General features: G+C 37.9%; 1 protein-coding gene and 1 long non-coding RNA gene across 2 annotated transcripts in view; both read right to left on the reverse strand.

The window, feature by feature from the left end:
* exoc4 (exocyst complex component 4) overlaps window positions 1-21,269 on the reverse strand; it is a 112,442-nt gene that overhangs the window by 56,408 nt on the left and 34,765 nt on the right. The window contains exon 10 of the mRNA XM_052554332.1: window positions 7,875-7,971. Within this exon, the coding sequence (XP_052410292.1) occupies window positions 7,875-7,971 (97 nt within the window). The remainder of the gene's footprint in view (window positions 1-7,874; window positions 7,972-21,269) is intronic.
* LOC127956445 (uncharacterized) lies at window positions 19,611-20,701 on the reverse strand. Its single transcript, XR_008153565.1, has 2 exons — window positions 20,098-20,701; window positions 19,611-20,009 (listed from the first exon to the last, which is right to left on the reverse strand). It is a non-coding gene; the product is annotated as an uncharacterized LOC127956445 (long non-coding RNA).

Below are 21,269 nucleotides of genomic sequence, written 5' to 3' on the forward strand. Positions count from 1 at the left end.
TCTCCTCGCTGTTCTGTTTCTCTCTGATGTATAATGCAGTGCAATATTCACAGCTACGCTTCATAGTGTTTGCGCACGTATTTACTCCAGAAAATCCCTGGATATATGAGAAAAGATTAAAAAAAGACAAAGGAAAGGCCCAGCTGAGGATACTCTTAAGACTGGCACGCTGACTGTGATGCTCACACTGAATTCTAATGTAGGCTGGATGGAACAAAAGGACAGGGTGCTAAAGTAGGAATGAAATGTATTGCTTTTTGTCACCAAATCAAGACAAAGGTCTAAATATAGCATGTGAAGCTGGGTGAAAAGCTGTTCGCAACCCATTTTTACTTCAGTAATCCAAAATATTTCAAAGTAAAAATGGATATTTAGAAAACAGTATCTGGGGACTTGGTTTAATCCATTAGAAATTGATTAGATTGCAAAAAGTGGTCACTAAATTACATTTATTTAAAGGAAAAAGGCTGAAAAACAAAGAGGGCTTGATGAAGTGAAAATTATTTTCAGAGGCGAATACATTTTTTCAGAGAAAACAAAATCTAAAATTAGATTTTTTTTTTAAAATAATAATAATAATAATTATAATTATACAAAAATACAACAATAATAATAAATATAAAATAAAGAAAATGAAAAATAAATATTACTAAACAGTTAAAATATACTTTATTATAGTTCATTATTTTTTATTTAATTTATTTATTACTAATTTAATTTTACAGGAAAGTTGAAAAAAAAGAAAAGAAAGGATTTTCAAGCATTAAGAAAAAAAATCCACATTTAATTTCATGTCGACTTTAAACCTCAATATGATCTACCAAGGTTCAAGAGCACCCTGCAAAACCAGCAACTAATTAAGAGATTTTAACAGTGTTCTATATAGCTGGAAAACATCCCAGTGCTAGAAGTTATAGCTCTTACTTCGAAACTTTAAGCTCTGGTGGTCTGTCTAAAATAAATGTGGGGACACTGTTTGTCCTTTCCGTTGTGAGAGGACACCAAATCAGCTGGAGACACTGCAAGGTGCACATACTAGCGACGGATCGATGGCTCACTCCTAATCTCTGTCAACACAGAGGGAAGGAAAAGAGACAGAGAAAGAGAGAGGGAGAGAGGGAGCAGAAAGACATTTGTGTGAAAAATGCTTGTTGCACAACGAAAGCAACTGACAGAAGATTATTACAGCCTGACAAAAGCCCTAACTGGGCCAGAGAGCTGGGTAAACAAACCCTCTAGAGGACTTTCCAATCAGAGCACATTGATAATTGCAAGTGATGTTGGTGTTCAGTGTCTTCTGTCCTTTCAGATACATAAATACAGCATTTAGACTCTACACCTGAATGAGTAGCCAACAAAACCGGCTATGACATAACCAATCATGCTATATGAGGTAAAACGATACTGTTTTTGACTGATGCAGACAGGTTACATTTTATTTCTAAAGCGTGTTCTAAATTGTGTTTTATTTATGCTTAAAATAGGAAATTGCCAATGAGGTAAGAGAAAATGAATTAATTAATTAATTAATACAATTGAATTCATTAATTTAATAATTGAATTCACAATTTGTAATATTTTTATGCATATCGCTTATCTTGCTTGTTTAGTTACATTTGTTGTTTCTATTCTTTTCGTAATATTTGTGCTTAAAATGAAAAAGGAAATTGCAAATGTGGAGATAAATAATTTCATCTAATCGTTTAATTTATACTACTTCACAATTTACATTATTTTATGCCTACTGTCTTGAAAATTTCGTTTTATTACCTTTGTTGAAAGATTTTAAAGAATCTAAGTTATATTATATTTATGCTAAAACCTAGAAAAGAAACTTTCAATGTAGTAAGAAAAATAAAGATGGCTAAATAATAATAATAAATTAAAAAATAAATATTAATTAAATTTACCTTCAAATTAGCAATGTATGTCATTTTGCTTATCTTGCTAAATGGAGACATTAAGATATTAAGAATATCTGCAATGTGTGGACATACGATAAAAGCAAGCAGAACTTCCTCATGCTCCAGTAAACCGATCCCTATAGTGAAATACATTTGAATGAACCAGAAACTCTGAGCAGAACCAACTTTGTCAACTAACATATTGAGTCATTTAGGAGACATGCGAGGCCTTTCTGGCTAACGGCAGAGTATTGCACAGTTTGTTTATATAACACTAAAGTTTGACTTTCTCTTCAGGAAATGTCTGCCAGATGGTCAACGGAAAGCTAGCCTCCTACACAAAACTCACATGTTCCTTGTAAGGTGACAGTGGCTTTAAAAAAAGATGTTTAACAATGTGAAAATATGTTATGTCATTTGCACAGTTTCACAGGCGGAAAGCTTTCCATCATCACGAGCCAATCGGACAACAGTGATGAAGCCTTATTGGGCTCAACAGTGTGTTTATGATATTAGCAGCCGATATCCTACAACTATCACAGAGATCCTTTACTGACACTTGGTCCTAAAATGTGCAGAGAGTAGAAGAGCAGGAAAGACTTTCTCTTATCGCGGCTCTTTGTTTCTGCACTGTCCTATCATCACGGCAGTCTTCCTATCTTGTGTAGGGCAAATCGTGAACAGATAATGCCCGGACGTGACTGAATGGATGAGAGAGTGGATGAATGAAAGGATGGATACCTGGAAAAAAGATATCTGATAGTGTTTCCATTCATCTCAATGGCTGTTGCCTGGCTGGCGCATGATATTCTTCCATCTGGGTTATAACGAAGCACTTATCATGTGAATAGGGTCAATAAATTTCATAAGATGCATAAAAAGAAATTCCAATCTGTTTTGCTGTAAATGTATTTCGCCTTGACTACAAAACAAACAAAAAAAATATTTAGAAAATGCATATTTGCAGTATATTAACAACTAAAATAACCGTATAAAAGTGGATTTAGGTTCTACACAAGAATCAGTCATGTGACTACACTGTCAACTTATGATGAACTACCACCTTCTCCCAACATACTGTAAGACAATGGACATCAAGGGAGACGTATGGACATTGTCCAATCGCATCTCACCTTTTAAACTTGTTTTAGCAGGGATCTCTACCTGGACTACAAGTATATTTTTAGACCACTGTAAAACATATATAACACAATGCTGCTTTTATATCTGTGGTCACAAACAGTCAAATGTGTTTAACGCTACTTCACCGGCGGGGGAAAAAAGTACAGGACTGTCCAGGAAATTGGCCACAGCCATCAATAACTCTAAAAGTTTTGACACTTCTCAAATAGCCTCCTCTGTGATCTGCAGAATTGCTTTTTCCCATCCCTTTGAAGAAAATGATACCTTGTGTAAAAGAGAGCAAGGAAGAGATCAAAAAGAGGGGATGGGGGGAAAAAAAGATGTCAAACTAAAATAAAAGTGCTACAACAGGGAAAAAAAAATGGAGTTTTACAATTACCTACGATTGTACTGAAGTGTGAAACTGATGGAAACTGTTAAACTGAGAGCAAAAACAGAGAGAAATAGTGGGCAGGGGAAGAAAAGCCAGAACAGACATCACTTATAAACTTGACAAGTGTCATATAGTTTGTGTGAAGATTTCCTCAAAAAAGTAATAATAAACATAATAATAATTTAAAGGAAAATAAATCAACAAAAAATTCAAACTTCACCCCTAATGTCATCCCAAACCTGTATAAGTTTCTTTCTTATGTTGAACACAAAAAAAAGATACTTTGAATAATTTATGAACCAAACAGTTGTTGGTCCCCTTTGACTTCCATAGTAGGAAAAAATGTTATGGGAATCTATATATAGGTATATATATCAAAATATATATGTTAATCATAAAAAAACTATGTTCAAACTATGGGTGAACTATTCCCTTAATAACCATTCATAACAATAATAATGTTTGTGTTTGGTAAAAATTATTTTTACACCTTTATTTAGTAAAGATCCATTTAATGTGACAGTAAAGGGTGCAAAAGTAAAGACTTTTACATCATTACAAAATATTTCTATTTCAAATAAATTGTTATTTTGAAAAAAAAAAAAAAAACAGTCTCACTCAAATACTTAGCATCACAATTGTTTTCAACATCGATAACAATAAGAAGTTTCTTCTGCACCAAATCAGAATATTATTATAAATCTGAAGGATCATGTGACACTGAAGATTGGAGTGATGGCATCTAAAAATGTAGCCTATCAAATGAGTAAAATACAATTTAAAATATATTAAAATATAAATCTGTCACTTTAATTAGTAAAAATATTTCAACAATACTATTTGTGTTTTTTACTGTATTTTGATTAAATTAATGAAGCCTTGGTGAGCATAAGAGGCTTCTTTCAAAAACATTTAAACTTTTGAACAGTAGTGTATACTTTAAATGTATAGTGTATACTTTAATGATAGATATGTACTGTAATTCATGAATATCCCCACAATACCAAAATAAAATAAGTATTAAATGTCATTTCATTTTGACACACAAACTCACATCAAGCTAGCAATCAATGTTTTTCTCAACTCAACTACCAATACCCCGTCCCAGCTCCTTCCGCCCACCCCAGCCAGGGAGGCTGGCGGCCCTAACATCTGCTCTCTGGCCGGGGTGTGATCGCACAGACTCCAGGCCCTGCCAGGCCTAATCACCTCAGAGCATGGATGCATACAAGGGGAGAGATTATGGCAAGCTGCAGAGTGCCCCCATTTCAAAATGCCAACCTCAGTCAAGGCAGGAGGGTTTAAATACCACTCAAATGTCAGTGTGAGGCCCCACAAGTCAAACTAAATTACCTCCTACCTGCTCTGTCTCCCCTCTCACCGTAGTGAGCATGTCTCCAATTCACATGCATAGCCAAACACACACATAAACACTAAAACCCACAAACCAGTCACTCAAAAACACACCAGCTAACAGACTAACATAAAACACTGCGAGTACTTCCAAACTGATGCAAGTAGTTGAAAGCAATGGAAACATGCACAAACACCCATGGACACGTACACAAGCGCTCTTTATGGAGCAACTGTATTGATCTATCAGGAGAGATTTGATACTCGGCAAAGTGTTTTCGCACACTGCACTGTACAGAGCAAGCGGAGCCAATATTTTAACGTACAGTGAGCGGGTCTGGAGACGTGTGAAGCTCCCCAATGGGATTATCGATCTCCTCGGACTGTTTCTGAACAGCATAAATCACAAAAGCATCAAGTCCACACCTCTGAGATCTTCAACGTCAGCCTCTTCCACCGAGACTATTGATCACAAATTGCATGGTGAATTGATTGGCAGTAACATTAAGAGCCTGTATTGATCTCGGCGTAAGTTAAGGTTCTTCTCGGTCACTGATAAAACAAAGTCCTGCTTCAGTCCGCACAGGTACAGTTCGATCAGTGCACAGGGTTTAATAAAGGGGTCAAGGATTGGCTGGTTAGCATGGTCCAGTAAGCCCTTGAAACTACAGCACTCTGGTGACAAAAACAACCTTTTCCTTTGATGTATATTTCAAAGCAACACTGCATTTTGACAAAAGCAACATGTTAACTACAAAGATTTCATATATGATTTTACAATTGTTTTATTTTATTTTACATATTACATATTTCATTTTCTGCTGACTTTGACACAGTGACACAGAAAATAACAAGTTACGTGTACTTATTATTACAATAACAAGAATTTATGTATTATATATATTTATGTATTATATATATTATGTATTTATTTATCGTAATTACATGCAAGTAACCATAATCTTATAGTAAGTACAAGTAGTTAATTAATATTAATCAGTACTTAAATGTATAATTACACTGTAACAAGGATACCTTAAAATAAAGTAACCTATTTTTACACATTTTACAAAAGTTTATTCTTATACCAGTGTTTTTAGCATCACTCTTATAGTTTTTACTAATATTTTGAATCAGTTTTTATTAAAATCCTGATCTAAATTTGTATCTAAAATTAAAATCCATCAAACAAACATGTAATTTAGAGTAAACCAAATGAAACATAATTTTGCTGAAATGAAATAATGAAATAACTTTGACTAAAATAAATGTAAAGCTAAAAATATGATTCTGACAGTAAGTGATTAATCACATGCTATATACGGACACACACAAAAATGCATCTCAAAAGCCAAGACAGCTAGAAGGAAATCTTTCTCCAGAGATTACAGTTTAAACGTGTATCAGTGCAGCAAAGCATTAACCCCCTGAACACAGCCAAGGACGGACGGCCACACATCAGGCTCCTCGCACAGGACTATGACTGATAGCAGCCATTATGTGGCGGCAGGCAAAAGGTGGAGAGCAGTCACTCGTTTATTCATGCATTCATTTGTTCGGTCCGTCACCCCAGCAGGGACCAGATGAGCTGTCCATACTGTCGGAGCGATGATCCGCCTGCCATTCATCTCAGACGGACAGCTGTCTGACACGCCCTCTACCCATCCCCTGCTGCTGTCGCACTGCTCACATCAACACTGAGAGCAGCTCATTTAGATTAATGAACACGGCCAGAAGACATCAGTGTGCAGCAGGTGCCTCCTCTTCATAGTGGGCGTACTGTAAAATATCTGCAGTGTTCGCAATCCAGCCAGAATCACAGCAGGCCAAAAGATGTATTTTTCCCCCAAATGACTGCTAGCAACAGAGATGATACTTTTATATCATGAAAGTTTGCAAATAGGGATATTATGCACTTGTTTCTAGGAAAGTTTGGTAAACTCAACATAAGTTCATAGCTGTTTAGATGACTAATATAAAAATTAATGAGGATAGACCCGAAAAGCAGTCGGAATGAGAGGATAACAAGCAGCGATTTGGTACCATTACGACAAAACTGACAAATTAGGTACTTCTGAGCGCAAAAAAACAACAACAATAAAGATCAAAGCTAATGCTTAGTTTGCAACTATTTTTTCTCAAGAATATGCGTGTTAAACTCACTGCCCACAATTCTATGCAATTGCTAGTTGACTGCATACTAGAAAGTCATAAAAACCCATCAAGAAGTTATTAAATATAGTTCACATATCTTTAATACAAGTCAAGTTTTTTTTTAAACATCAACAAGGTGAAAATCATGCATTTTACAACATATTCGCACACCTCTACTAAAAAAGCAACATGATTTAAGACATAATTCTTGTTCAAGGTGCATTAATATTAATATAGAAGATAAATACTAGGGTTAAAGTTGCTACTATAATAGCGTTGCTTGACTTGCCAATGGCTTAAAATGTGTAGAATAATATAATTTAACATAAGATTCATATGTTTTTTATTCATATGTGGTATAAAAATGCAAGCCGTACATCAACAGTGTGCATTAACGCCAACTGGTCTTTAAAAAGAGAGTCTGAGAAGGGTGTTACATCCAGGACAAAACAACATCAAGCCATCTGAGAGCGACAGTGACCATGTCTGGGATAAAATAAATAAATAAAAAAAACAGAAAATCAATGTACCGCGGCTTGGATGTATTTGCGAGCAATTGGAGTATCGGGAAGTCCAGTCACGTTGTGGGCAGGACAACCATGCTTGGGATATGTCTCTGTATTAGAGCGGTAATATGACAGGGCATTAGTGGGCTGGACCGATGATCCAATAGATTAGGAGATTGAAAGGAAAATTGAATACGGAGCGGTTCTAAACGGAACACTCCAATTGATACCGTCAGAACAAATCAAAATCAATGGCAGGGGCTCGGTAACGACGTGGTAATGGCTGCCGGCCATGAAAAATATGAAACGACGGGGGGAAAAAAATGATCACATGCTTTGGCCGAGGAGACAGATGAAGCAGGGGAGAGTTTAAACAGCTGGCTGAAATGCAGCTTTATAAAGCATGTTCGGCTGACACGTGCATTTGTGAACAGGACCTACCTAAGCAATGGCTGAAAGATGACCGTAATGTTTCTGGCTCCTGGTTTACACAGGAACTTAGTCTCTCCTCCCTCAATTAGGTTATCATCAGCTCCACCTGGATAGAAAGACACAGGAAGAGACAACTAAAGTTTTTTCAAAAATATGTTTTTAAAAACAAACTCTTCAAATCCTTCACATGGAATGCGCTTTTGCATTCCGCCACACAACACAACAGAACCGAATGTAAATGGTTTGAGAAACATTTTCAGAAATGAAACCATTAAATTTGTAAAAAGCATGTATGGTTCAAACTGCTTAAAGAAAAGAGTCCGTACAGCATATTAAAAAAGTAAACAGCACAGACAAATGCAACAAATGTTTCACATATGAAAAGTCAAACATTGCAGCAGCACACTTATGGACTCCATGGACTTATTAATTCCATGAAGAATAATAAAATACAGTTTAGCAGTCATTAAACAAAAATATTGGACCGCTAAATGCCAGAAAGCAAAGCAAAGAAAAAAAACTAACAAAAAGAAGCCAAAAATCAAAAGCAAAGCTCAAAGCCAAAACAAAAGCCAAAAAACAAAAAAAAAAAAAAAAAAAAAATCTAAAAACAAAAAGCAAAGCAGAAAACAAAAAGCAAAAGCAGAAAACAAAAAGCAAAAACACACAACAAAAAGCAAAAACACAAAACAAAAGCAAAGCAAAACAAAATAAGAAAAAAAAAAAAGTACGCAAATAAAAAAAATATTGTGGTCAACCGATAAAAAATTGATTTGGTCAAATCTTTGTAATTTACCACAAGCCAGATAGAAAGATACAAGACTCTTCCAATTTCTCCTCTCTATCCGATTTGCCCCTCTGTGTATGTGCGTAGTCCTGCGCTAACAGGGTTAATAAGAAAATCCTGGCTGTGTAACTCTCTCATGATGAGGCAGGGCCCAAAAAAATGAAGTGAGCTCCAATCCTTATTAGCTCCACTCATCCACAAGTAATCAATATAATTGACAGGAAGAGAATCAAGTCTGCCATCAATAAGAACATTCCCGGGTGGACAGAAGTTGTGAGTGTGGCCTCATAGGTCGGTGAATAGAAGTGCCACGACAGCGGCCCACTGGCATCTCTCTCTCGCACTGACAATGTTATTCATTAAAATTTCACAGCCCTTTGAGATTGCCACTGGAGACACTGCTGTAACTACGTGGCACTAAGCCTGGGCACTGCGATCCTGACCAACACTATGCAGCAAACATACACTCATCCGAGACGCTCATGTGCACATTACACACAGGTCCTTGTGGAGAATCACTTTAATTGCTTTTATCAGTAAGTTGTTACATGAGATTTCTTGCCCAGGGGTGGGAAATGAGTCCAGGCACAGGAATACAAATATTAATGCCAGACCAACATAAAAATCAGGTACATGTGATGGATTTGGACTGCCGTGGAATTACAAGTGAAGCAAAAGAGTGTGCTTGTATGAATTGTCTCCAACGTTGCGATCTCAGACCCACTGGGTTTAATCACAGGGCTGGAATCAGAGTCATCCTGTGTTCATTGTTTCAGGAGACAGGACGTGCTTCAAATGAGAAATGCGTTCACCTTTCACTGCACTAAAAACCCTGCAGTGCATCTGTCCAGCATTCAAACGCACCTCCCGCTGCCGTTCTTGTCATTTCCACCTTCCTGAGATTCTTCACGGCGCACCTTCTGATGAAAAGCTCCCTCTCTCTTATTTAATTTCCACCGCTTTTTCTCATTAAAAAGACAAGAGGATTCTTTATCCTTTCTAAAAGCTTTCTGGATGGAGCTCTGGCTGTTTTTCAAAGTTGTTGCTCTGGAAAGGGAACTCATCTTTGTATTCAATAGCTTCCTGTTTCTCTTTTTCTCCCAATGTACCCAATCTCTCTCCCGCTAATTCGATTAAGACTCAATTGCATCAGCAAAACAAGAAAACACAGCTGCCGCCGCACACGCTGACTCTGGCCTAGACAAGCGATGGGAAGAGAAGTGTTACGACAACAGTTGGACGATAAAAAGGCATCATTTCAACAATTTAAGGGAGAAAATACTGTAGGTCGAAATCAACTGAAAATAGTGAGAGCTTTTGTCAAATATTGTGGGAATGAACTGGTTTGAAATTATAAACCAACTGTTTTGTCATGCAGCGTATGCCGTAGTTTTCTACCAGATGTCTTTGAAGTTTACAGTCACAAGTTACAATATACTGTAGCTGTACAATTTCCAGATTATTTTCATTTAAAAACATAAAAATTATTATTTGTTGCAATAATAATCATAATTATTAGTTTATTACATTATTTAATTCATTAATTTACACAATTGCACTATAACATTTTTTACAGTAATTAGTAGTAGTAGTAGTGGATAATACAATTATTAATAATATTATTATTTCATTACAACAAAAATTATTAATAAATAAAATTAAGAAAATATAATATTACCTTTATTTTATATTAATTATAGTAATTAACAGTAGCGGTAGTAGTATATAATAATAATAATAATAATTAATCAATATTATTGATAAATAGAGAAAATAAGAAAACTAAATGTATTAGTAGTGGTGGTAGTAGTAGTAATATTTTAATAATAGTAATTATTAGTAGCAATAGTACATAATAATAATAATAATAATAATAATAATTATTATTATTATTATTATTATTATTATTATTATTATTATTATTATTAATAATAATAATAATAATAATAATAATAATAATAATAATAATAACAATAATAATAATAATAACAATAATAATAATAATACATAAAGAAAGTAAGAAACCAATAATACATTTATTAGTAGTAGCAGGAGTGGTAGTAGTAATAATTATTCAACTAATAAAAGAAAATTACGTTTTATGAAAATATATATTTTTTTAAATACTGGTTCAAATAAAATTCAAATAAAAAGTTGTTCTCTACTTAGTATTTTTAAAGATTTCTTATAAAAATTTGAGTAAAAATAGTGTAAAACAAGTGTTCATTTAATTTGTACAATTTTGCGTCTTTCATATGCTATCATTAAATTGTATCATAGACCACCTTGCGCTCTAGATATCAGTATGAGCCATTAAAAAACCCAAACAGTTGACCACTAATTAAAAACACATACATGAAAGCTGTGATAGTCAGCAGGTCAAAGAGTTACGCATCCAGACTGTGCAGTTACATTTAATGACAAAAACAGAAGAGGAAATGTCATCCGTTGCCAGCCTGGCTCGACTCAAATCATTATTCAGATCCTTCCAGTACATATTAATGAAGGTCCATTAAAATGCTGTCAACACAACAGACTTTGACTAGAAAAGCAACCGGCTAACATCTGCTATGTTAAATCTAAACAATCATTCACAACAGTTAAACAAGTTATTCCAACATTTTACCAGTCAAAATCCAAACAAATCTGAACAAATGGTGACAAGTTAGCTGGTCCAGTTCATTATTATGTGCCTCTACATCTGTTGGGGGTTTATTATTATGCTGAAACATGTTTCCTATGATAATCTATGTGACTAAGATAGTGCGAGTGTGTATGAGAGGTGTTATAGCCTGCTCCCCTGTGAATGCCGCTAATCTAGGATTGAAGGGAGGGTGCGTATGCGCCTTTACATCAAATTTACATTTCTATTCTTGGCAGATGCTCTCTAACGAAAGCGACTTACAAGAAAGTGCACGTATTGTGCAAGTCAGTCTTGATGAGTGAAAAGTGTGTGACTGCGCATTCACACACACCTCCCACTCATGTCAGCCCCCATGTAATCAAGCCAGCCAGTGACTTAGTGAAATTGCATTAGCTACACTTTCGTGGGTTTGATTAGAAATGGTTTGATCTGAGATGTACTATGTCCCTGCCCGGATCTACAGCCGAGGAACGTGTAGTGCCTTTTCTAACACCAGCCATCCCAGTGGCTTCATCCGTGCATGTGTGTGTGTGTGTGTGAGAGAGAGAGAGAGAGAGAGAAGGAAATAAATGCATGTCAATGTGTGAGGTCATGCAATCAGGCTGGCAAGTCTGCTGTAGAGTGTGTGTTTGTGTGACAGAAACATCAGCAACAGATTGGTGATCACTCATTTACTGTGAATGTCAATATTGGAGGCAAACTGGTTGTGTAAACCAAACTGTCAACTCTGATCCAGCGACTATGTGTGTCTGCTGAGGACATCAACAACAAAATCAATCATGCTGCAGTGTGACACCTTACTATGGCAGATCATGTGCAACACAGAAGTAACACTCATACTGTCATGATCCTGCCCTCGTGTCCTTGATTTTTTCCTAGTCTTGAGGCAGGATCATGACAGACCCTTGTTTTGTGTACAAGCGCATGGCCTTGTCTTTGGGCCATGTGCTTGTGTTGTCTCGTTCCCTTGCCCCGCCCCCCTTGTTAACCTAGTCGTGTCTTGATTGTCCCATCTGTGCCACCTGTCGTGTCTTGATTGTTACCCCTATTTAGATCTCCTAGTGTGCTCTGTCTTGCGTCGGTTCATTGTCATTGTCATTGTACCTGTGATTGTACCTCAACTGTGTTTCTCAGATGTGTTCCACACTTGTGATTGTTCCTCTGAAGTCCCTGTATAACCGTGAGTGTTAGTTGTAGTCAGTGTTCTCCTGTTTTGAGTCTTTGTTTATCTTGTCGAGTCAGTCTTATTTAGTATTGCTGTATTTGCCCTAGTCCTGTTTTCCCCCTCGTGGGTTTTGTTTTCCCCTTTTTGTATTAATAAACTCTTTGTTTTGTGATTCCCTGTCTGCACTTGAGTTCCTCCTTGCCTAACCCTGACAGAATGAACCGACCACCAAGGAACTCAGCAGACAGGAGGCAATGCTGGATGGCATCAGCCAGCCAGCGAGATTGTTTTGAGGGCTCTCGCCTTGTGGTGTTCCGGGGGACCAGGGGAGGTCGTTCCGGAGTGAGCGGGCGAGAGGAGGAGCCCCAGAGGTCCCCACCTACCCAGCTGCCGGCGATCCCGGAGGGTCGTGTCCTGGCCGTGGCAACCCTGGGGGGTCAGGCAAGCCCCTCCCAGAGTCCTGAGGTGCCCTCCTCAGCCAGCAGTCTCCCCATGAAACGAGGGAGACGGTTTTCATGGGAGTCGGCTTCAGAGTCTTCGGCGTCCGAGTCTGCCCTGTCCGAGACCAAACTCCCCCAACCCGCCTCTGACCCAGCTGTAGCCTCTGCACCGCGCCCGAGGAGGAAGAGGAAGAAGAAGGGGCCTGCCGGTCCTGTGACCCTGTCTCCTCCCGAGTCAGCAGCGGTGAGCGTGCCCGTGCCATCACCGGTGAGCGCTGGCGTGCCCGTGCCATCACCGGTGAGCGCTGGCGTGCCCGTGCCAGCAGCGGTGAGCGCTGGCGTGCCCGTGCCAGCAGCGGTGAGCGCTGGCGTGCCCGTGCCAGCAGCGGAGAGAGCTGGCGTGCCCGAGCCAGCAGCGGTGAGCGTGCCCGAGCCAGCAGCGGTGGGCGTGCCCGAGCCAGCAACGGTGAGCGTGCTCGAGCCGGCAAAGAAGAGAGCTGCAGTCGTGAGAGCGGAGGAGAGAGCCGCGGCCGACTCTGCAGCAAAGACTCTTGTACAGTCGGTTTCATCTCATAAGGAGATGCCAATTGTCCTAGCTGCTAAAGCATTTTCTGATTATTTGTCCCGTCTTGTCCAAATTTTAGAAATCCCCGTCAGTCCTGTCTTGTCCCCTGACCCTGTCCCCAGAAGTCCCAAATGTCCAGCCGTTGTCTCCCCGTGTCCTGTTGATGTGGCCCCGTGTCCTGTTGATGTGGCCCCGTGTCCCGTTAATGTCCCCCCGTGTCCTGTGGTCCCCCCGTGTCCAGTAGATGTTGTTCCCCCGTGTCCAGTAGATGTTGTCCCCCCGTGTCCAGTAGATGTTGTTCCCCCGTGTCCAGCTGTCGTCTCCCCGCGTCCTGTAAGTCTTGCCCCGCGTCCCGTAAGTGTTGCCCCGCGTCCCTTGTCTGCTCCTGTCATGTCCCCTGTCAGTTGTCCTGAGACCCCTCCCCGCCCCTCACCACCCAGACCTGCCCGTACCCCCCGTCGTCAGCCTTCGTCCTGTCCTCCTAAGATTCCTACCCCACCCCCCCGCCCTGGTCTGTCCCCCATGAACTTTGTGGTCCCGCCCCCTCCCCTTCCCTGTTTGTTTTTTTTGTTATGTCACCCTAACCCTGCCATTGTGTTTTCATGTTTGCCTTTGTTATTATTAGTCATGTCTTGTTGGTTTGTGTCTGTGTCCCAGTCTGTCATGTCAGTCATGTCCCGTGTTTGATGTTCCCTTGAGGAGCGTCTGGAAGCCGCTCCTTAAGGGAGGGGTTCTGTCATGATCCTGCCCTCGTGTCCTTGATTTTTTCCTAGTCTTGAGGCAGGATCATGACAGACCCTTGTTTTGTGTACAAGCGCATGGCCTTGTCTTTGGGCCATGTGCTTGTGTTGTCTCGTTCCCTTGCCCCGCCCCCCTTGTTAACCTAGTCGTGTCTTGATTGTCCCATCTGTGCCACCTGTCGTGTCTTGATTGTTACCCCTATTTAGATCTCCTAGTGTGCTCTGTCTTGCGTCGGTTCATTGTCATTGTCATTGTACCTGTGATTGTACCTCAACTGTGTTTCTCAGATGTGTTCCACACTTGTGATTGTTCCTCTGAAGTCCCTGTATAACCGTGAGTGTTAGTTGTAGTCAGTGTTCTCCTGTTTTGAGTCTTTGTTTATCTTGTCGAGTCAGTCTTATTTAGTATTGCTGTATTTGCCCTAATCCTGTTTTCCCCCTCGTGGGTTTTGTTTTCCCCTTTTTGTATTAATAAACTCTTTGTTTTGTGATTCCCTGTCTGCACTTGAGTTCCTCCTTGCCTAACCCTGACACATACTCTCATGAAAACTTTCAAGGACAAATATAAAGTGGCTTCAAAGTATTTGGACTCTTAAGTCAAACTAAGGCATGCATGAAGGTCACCGTATTAGAAGCAAAAATATCAAACAAAGTGAAACCTGTAGATCAATTATGTTACAATTCAGTTCCTTAGATCTATCGTAGGTTTTATTTGTCAGTTCTGCAGCTGCTTACTGGTACCAAAGTTATTTTCATCATTAATTTAGGTAGTCAGTGTTTCTTAAGCTCACACCTAATTTATTTTAAAACCATGTATATATTGTTTTAAAATAAAACTATATAATAATAATAATAAACAATATTTTTATAGTTGTGCATATTTTGTTTATAGTGTATTTATTCAATAAAATAATAATAATAATAATAATAATAATAAATAGTACTATATTATTAGTAATAATAGTAATATTATTATTATAATATAATATAATATAATTATTTATTATTATTATTATTATTATTATTAAAATAGACTACTATTACTTGATTACTATTGGATTAATGTTGTGGGATTTAGAATCTTTATTTTCAAACAAAGTATTTTATTATTATAATAACACCACCAACAACAATAACAATCAAATTAATAATAATAATAATAATATGTATTATTATTATTATGGTTATTATTATATTAAATTATTATTATATTTTATTATTATAACTCCACCACTAACAATAATAATCAAAATAATAATAATAATAATAATAATATGTATTATTATTATTATTATTATTATTATTATTATTATATTCAATTATTATTATTATATAGTCATTAAGTCAGATACATAATTAATCATTTAAATAATAACGCGAGTAAGTAACGCGATGGCAAGTAACGCGATGGCAATTTCAGTTATTTTTTTAGCGGACAAGGTCTTCCCATAACTTAAACACATACTTGAAAGTACACATAAACACATGGTACAAGCCATCATTCTCTGTTTGTACAGTGTTCTGGGTTGGTCTCCATGGGTTAGTTATCAGTTGAGCTGCCACAGACAGACAGACTACACAGCACAAACCCATACCAGCTGCCAGGTTTCTCCTAACAAAACAGAATGAAGATCGACAGGTGTGTGCGTGTGTGGCCAATCAGTGCTGTCAGGCAGAAACCTCCAACTTGAAAAAGAACAGGCCAATTTTCAATAATTCATGACTTCCCAGTCGGCCTGGTTATAATTCCTCTGCCATGTCTTCATGTCTGATTGGCTTCTGATGAGGCTCCTCTATTATTAAAACTCATTTGAGGGGACAATATTCCAATATTCCCGGCCAGGAGAGAGCTGAGACCACTAGCTAAGTGTGTTGACAATGCACCGAGATGACAATTAAACAAATTAATGAACGAATACACAATTGTGTAAATAGAGTGGCATAAATTATTAATTGTGTCATAGTGGGCAATTCCACACGCTTCTGATAAGATGCTTTTGTACATGAATTTTTGATAAACTCTGAATCTTTGCACCTAGAGAAAACAATCCGCTTTTTTCTCAAATCCACAGTGATGAGTCCACAAACTCAAGACGAGTTAAGATGTGGCGCTCATTCAGCAGATGCAGGTATTGAATACACTCTAGGTTATACGCAAATGACATATTCAGCTTGAAATGTTTATATTTAGTCCAGCCGGTCCTGAATACTTGTGCTTTATCCATACAAGTCTACAAAAACTTTTTTGCATGCTTACTGAAACAACTCTGGCACCAACTGATGTCTCACAAGGTCTAAAACGCAAGGTAGTGAATGAAGGTTATAAAGTCAAGTTGTTGATTAGATTGACCACGACCTGCTCCTCCCTAAAAATAACGGGATATCTGGCCTCCATCTAACAGCCCTGATTACTCAACCATCACTTCTGCTTCATTTGACTCCATTACAAAAGAGAAACTAAAGTCAACCCCTCCACTTCAAATCAGACACTCAAGCCAATAATAACACACACCCTCTTATTTCACCTGTCTGGTTCTCTTTCAATATACTTAGATTTACCTTTACTCACAGTTTCTTTCTTTATCATCACAAGTACCAATTCAACTGAAACAGAAAATGAATAAATATTTGTATTATTATTATTGAACTAGTAATAATTATAAACTACAGAGGAAGTCTACAGTTAAATTCTTTCAGTCTCTCTCTTTAAGGCACTCACACTGATCTCAACACTTGGCTAACATCTTTTAAAACTCTGGGTAAAGACCGATGCTTTGCTAGAACGTAGCTGTAAATTGTTCAGGAAATGACTAATGATTGATTAAACAATACTTACTGTACTAATTATACTAATTAAAGAAACATTCATGCTTTGTATAGTTTCAGTGTTTTGGGGTAAGGATGCATTTATTTGATCGCAAATACAGTAACACATTAAGACTGAGAAATTTTATTACAGTTTAAAACTGATTTATATTTTTGACATGCATTTTATAACGTAATTTATTCCTGTGATGACAAAGCTGAATTTTCAGCCTCATTACTTTGTCCTCGTCTGTCCATTGCTCTCTCTCTTTTCCCCCATAGGCCACCTCTGTTGAGTCTCATTGTAACTGCAGGACAGGAACATGAGATTTGAGACGGGTCTCTGCTGCCCTCTCAAGCTCCACTGATTTAGAATCAGAGAGCCAGTGATTGTGATTGTGTTTAAAAGGCTGTTCCACCCATCCAGACATCATCATCATCATCATCACCACCCTTGTTCTCTGTCCTCTCCTTCACCTTTTTCCCTCCCCCCCCACCACTTCTCCTTCAATCACGCAGTTCCCAAATGAAAGGTAAACAAGCCTGTGACAGCCACGGTGATGACTGGCTCGATGATTAAAATTAGCACAGGTTGTGAAACACAGACACACACGCTCACTCAGACAAAGTCTGTAATTATGTGTCTGCCCGCTTTCTGATAACAGCTACAACAATCTACCCTTAAGACAAGCCAGAGAACTTCACAAATGCTAATAAAAAGTTTTATCGGCACTCTCTTTACCTTGTCATTCACCGTTCAACCTCAAATTCTTCAAACAGGATTTTTTTACGAGCCAAAAATGTAAGTACTATTTACTTACTTCTGGTCTCATAAAATCTAAATTCAACTTCATGAAGGAGGAAGCGACAGCAAGAAAGCGTCTCCCCATCAATACCCAAAGCACCACTGATATGTTATTACCCTCCAAGTCCATTTCAGCCAATCACGGGCCAATCTCATCTCACCACTGCAGTAATTCAATAATGTGTCCGTGATGCGATCCACCTCAGGACTCCACTCATCACAGCCACCCCCCTCTAAGAAAAAAACAACACAATCACAGGCCGTAATGCTGTTTCAACCCTAATCAGCTTCTGCTATAAAATTACTGGGAAACAGATTGAACATGAAGCATCCGACTAGACCGCGCGCCAGCTGACTGCTGCTCCACTCTCTGAATGTGACGGAACTTGGTTGTTAAATAATTTCAGTATTTGACTTTATGATCTGTGACTCAAAGCCAGCAGAAGCATACGAAACTGACCGTGCATCTAAAGATGAGAGTTTTTTCGGTTCACTATGAGCTCTGCTTGCCAAATTCGATGATATGACCCTAGTGAGATCTTGGGTAAATCCAACTGCAATATTATCTGATAACGTATATATTTATATCCTTAATATCTAAACATCGTTAAGGCAAGATCAATTATTTACAAAGTAAAAATGTGTATTAAAAACAGAAAAAATCTTTATAGCGAATGAATCTTAATATGGTAATATGGTTACGGTTTTAATATTTTTTTATTTGTATGGGTTTTTTTTTAGATGATTTCCTACTACACAATGGCCTATTTATTTCTTGCTTTAATTATTGACTTCCAATTTTAATAGATTTATGTTTAAAACAGGAAGAAAAATCACCAATTTAATTCCTCAAGATCTTAATTTTGCTCCTCAAGTAAATGTGTCTGTTAAAAAGAGTGTTTAGACATTTGTACAGGAAAACAAGACAAAATACTGATTAAGACGGATTCATATTTTAGTTAAACATCAATAGATGATATGATGTACATTTGAAGCCTTTGATAGCTTTAACTGTGTAATTTACAGTATCAAATAGTCATTGCTTTGAAAAGAGTAAAAAAGAAGTAATCTCTGTTAGATAGACAGACATAGTACAACAGACAGAATGACAGAATAACAGACAGCAGACAGACAGACAGACAGTCAGAGAACAACCAACAGATAGAAAATCAGACAGACACAGAACGACAGACAGAATGACAGACAAACAGACATAGAGTGACAGTTTAACAAAGGATGAAATACATATAGACAGACATATAACGACAGACAGAGACAGAAAAATAGATAGAATAACAGACAGACAAACACACGCTTTAGGACATTTAACATGGTAAATTAGTTAATGAAAACCAGCAATGTCTGTAACTTCAGAGCAAGATAAGTTGAGGCTGTCCTAAAGGCTCAAACAGCACTCCAGCACACACACTAGCACTGGACACTGATTGGCATGAAGTGTGTATTGCAGTGTTCCTCTGATGCTCCACAGCTGGGGGTCCGGCATAAGCGCACGCTCTTATTTGTTTGGATTCAATTTGGAGTGCCGGATGAGAAGCCATCGGAACAAATAAAATGGAAGAACAAAAGGAAAACCACAACAGCATTAAAGAGTAATTTAATTGCTCATTTCTCTATCGCTGGTTCCCGCAGCCTTTCTCCCTCAGATGAGACTAGATCCGTGATGTTTCAGCATCTGTGGCTATAAAGACTCCAGCCAGATCTATTGGCTCTCTAGTTATTAAGATAAATCAGGTGTTTAAGAAATGATCAATGATGCAGCCACAGAAGCATACACATGATAAGATGATATTTTATCAATTTTCTTACACACACGGGCAATACACAAGTCATTTTGCTTAAAGTGCCATTTAAAGAGCTTCGCTCTCATGCAGCGTCTGGAGTGTCATATCTTCTGAGTCTCTGGGTTCCATCAGGCCTCATTTAGCACACAGATCATCAGGCTCAACACACACACACACACACACACAGAATATCAGGCACAATGCTAACAGTCAGTGACATACAGTAATAATGTCATTTGCTCAAGCTAATGCTGCTTATTTCTCCTTGTGAAGTTCAGGCTTTTCTTAAAGGGACTGCTCTGTCAAGAAATAAAAATGACATCATTTATGCACTCTCTTGTCTTTTGAATCCTGATTGACTTACTTTCTTCCATGTCCAAGCTCCTCTTGTCTATATAATGAACATAAATAATTATCAGTGAACAATGCTCTTTGAACAAAGCTATTAAATGGTTTAAAGGAGTTGGAATGTAGCTTACAATTTGTATGAACTACTTTTATGATGCTTTATGGAGCATTTTCAACGTTATGCAACTGGTCCCCATCCACTTCCATTGTACAGAAAAGAACCATTGCTCAGAACTTCTCCATTTGTCCCAAGAAAGGAAAGTGAGTGGATCTGTGGTGACATATCCCTTTAAGCATGTCTAAATAAACAAAAACCATCAGAACAATCAATCTCATTGTCTTGTCTAGATTCTGCATTCTGAAAACAAACTTGTGACCTTTTCTTGTCCTTCCTATTCCTCTCGTTGGTGTCCATCAAACATGCTTTGATTGTGTGTCAAACAGTGAAGTCCCTCTTCAACAATCACACCTCCACAATGCTCCCTGTAGCGTCTTTCTGTCTCTCTCGTCTTTTCTCTCTCGCTCTGTGGCTCTCAGTAGGAATGCCTGATTGCATACTGTCTTTGGTGCTCTAAAACAGATGCTAAGAAATGCCAATGCTGAATACAGAGGATATGGGGCCAATCAACATCTACAAAAATAAAAGGTCAAGAGGAAAGAGAAAGAGCATGGAAGAATGAATGGAATAAAGAAAGAACAAAAGAAAGAAACAGAAAGGTCAAGGCTACCAATATCCGGCAGAGATCGGAACATGATGCAAGCAAAAAAATAAATAAATAAAGTACAGCAAAAACACTGACTTTTGTATTTGAATTGGGCTACTTTTAAATCATTTTACCTATTAAACAACACTCGCATCTAATTTTCCTCTTCATTTAGAATTTTCTGTCATTGTCACTTGTCAAATAGGCTATGTCTAGTCTGAAATTATTACTTGGCACTCAGCTAGGGTTGGTAAATGCACACACTTGCCACCATTGGCACATGAGCGATAATAACTAAAGCGATTAACATTTATACATTTATTTCATTTATTTAGCTATTTATTTTAGAAATGCTGAAGCATCTTTCCCTCGCATCTGAGTATCACAACGATCCTACCTCACAATAGTCACAGAATCATTTATTCATGTTTCTTAATGTGCTATATGAGAACTCGTATGATACAAAAGTGCAAAAAAAGGATGATACAAGGAAAGAAACTACGCATGCTGTGTATTTAAGAAGGAAAAAAAACACATTCATCACTTTCCCTTGCTTTATGTGTCAAAATCCAATATCTGAATATTAAAGTTAAATCTAT

The sequence above is a fragment of the Carassius gibelio genome, chromosome B4 (assembly GCF_023724105.1).
Source record: "Carassius gibelio isolate Cgi1373 ecotype wild population from Czech Republic chromosome B4, carGib1.2-hapl.c, whole genome shotgun sequence".
Taxonomy (NCBI): domain Eukaryota; kingdom Metazoa; phylum Chordata; class Actinopteri; order Cypriniformes; family Cyprinidae; genus Carassius; species Carassius gibelio.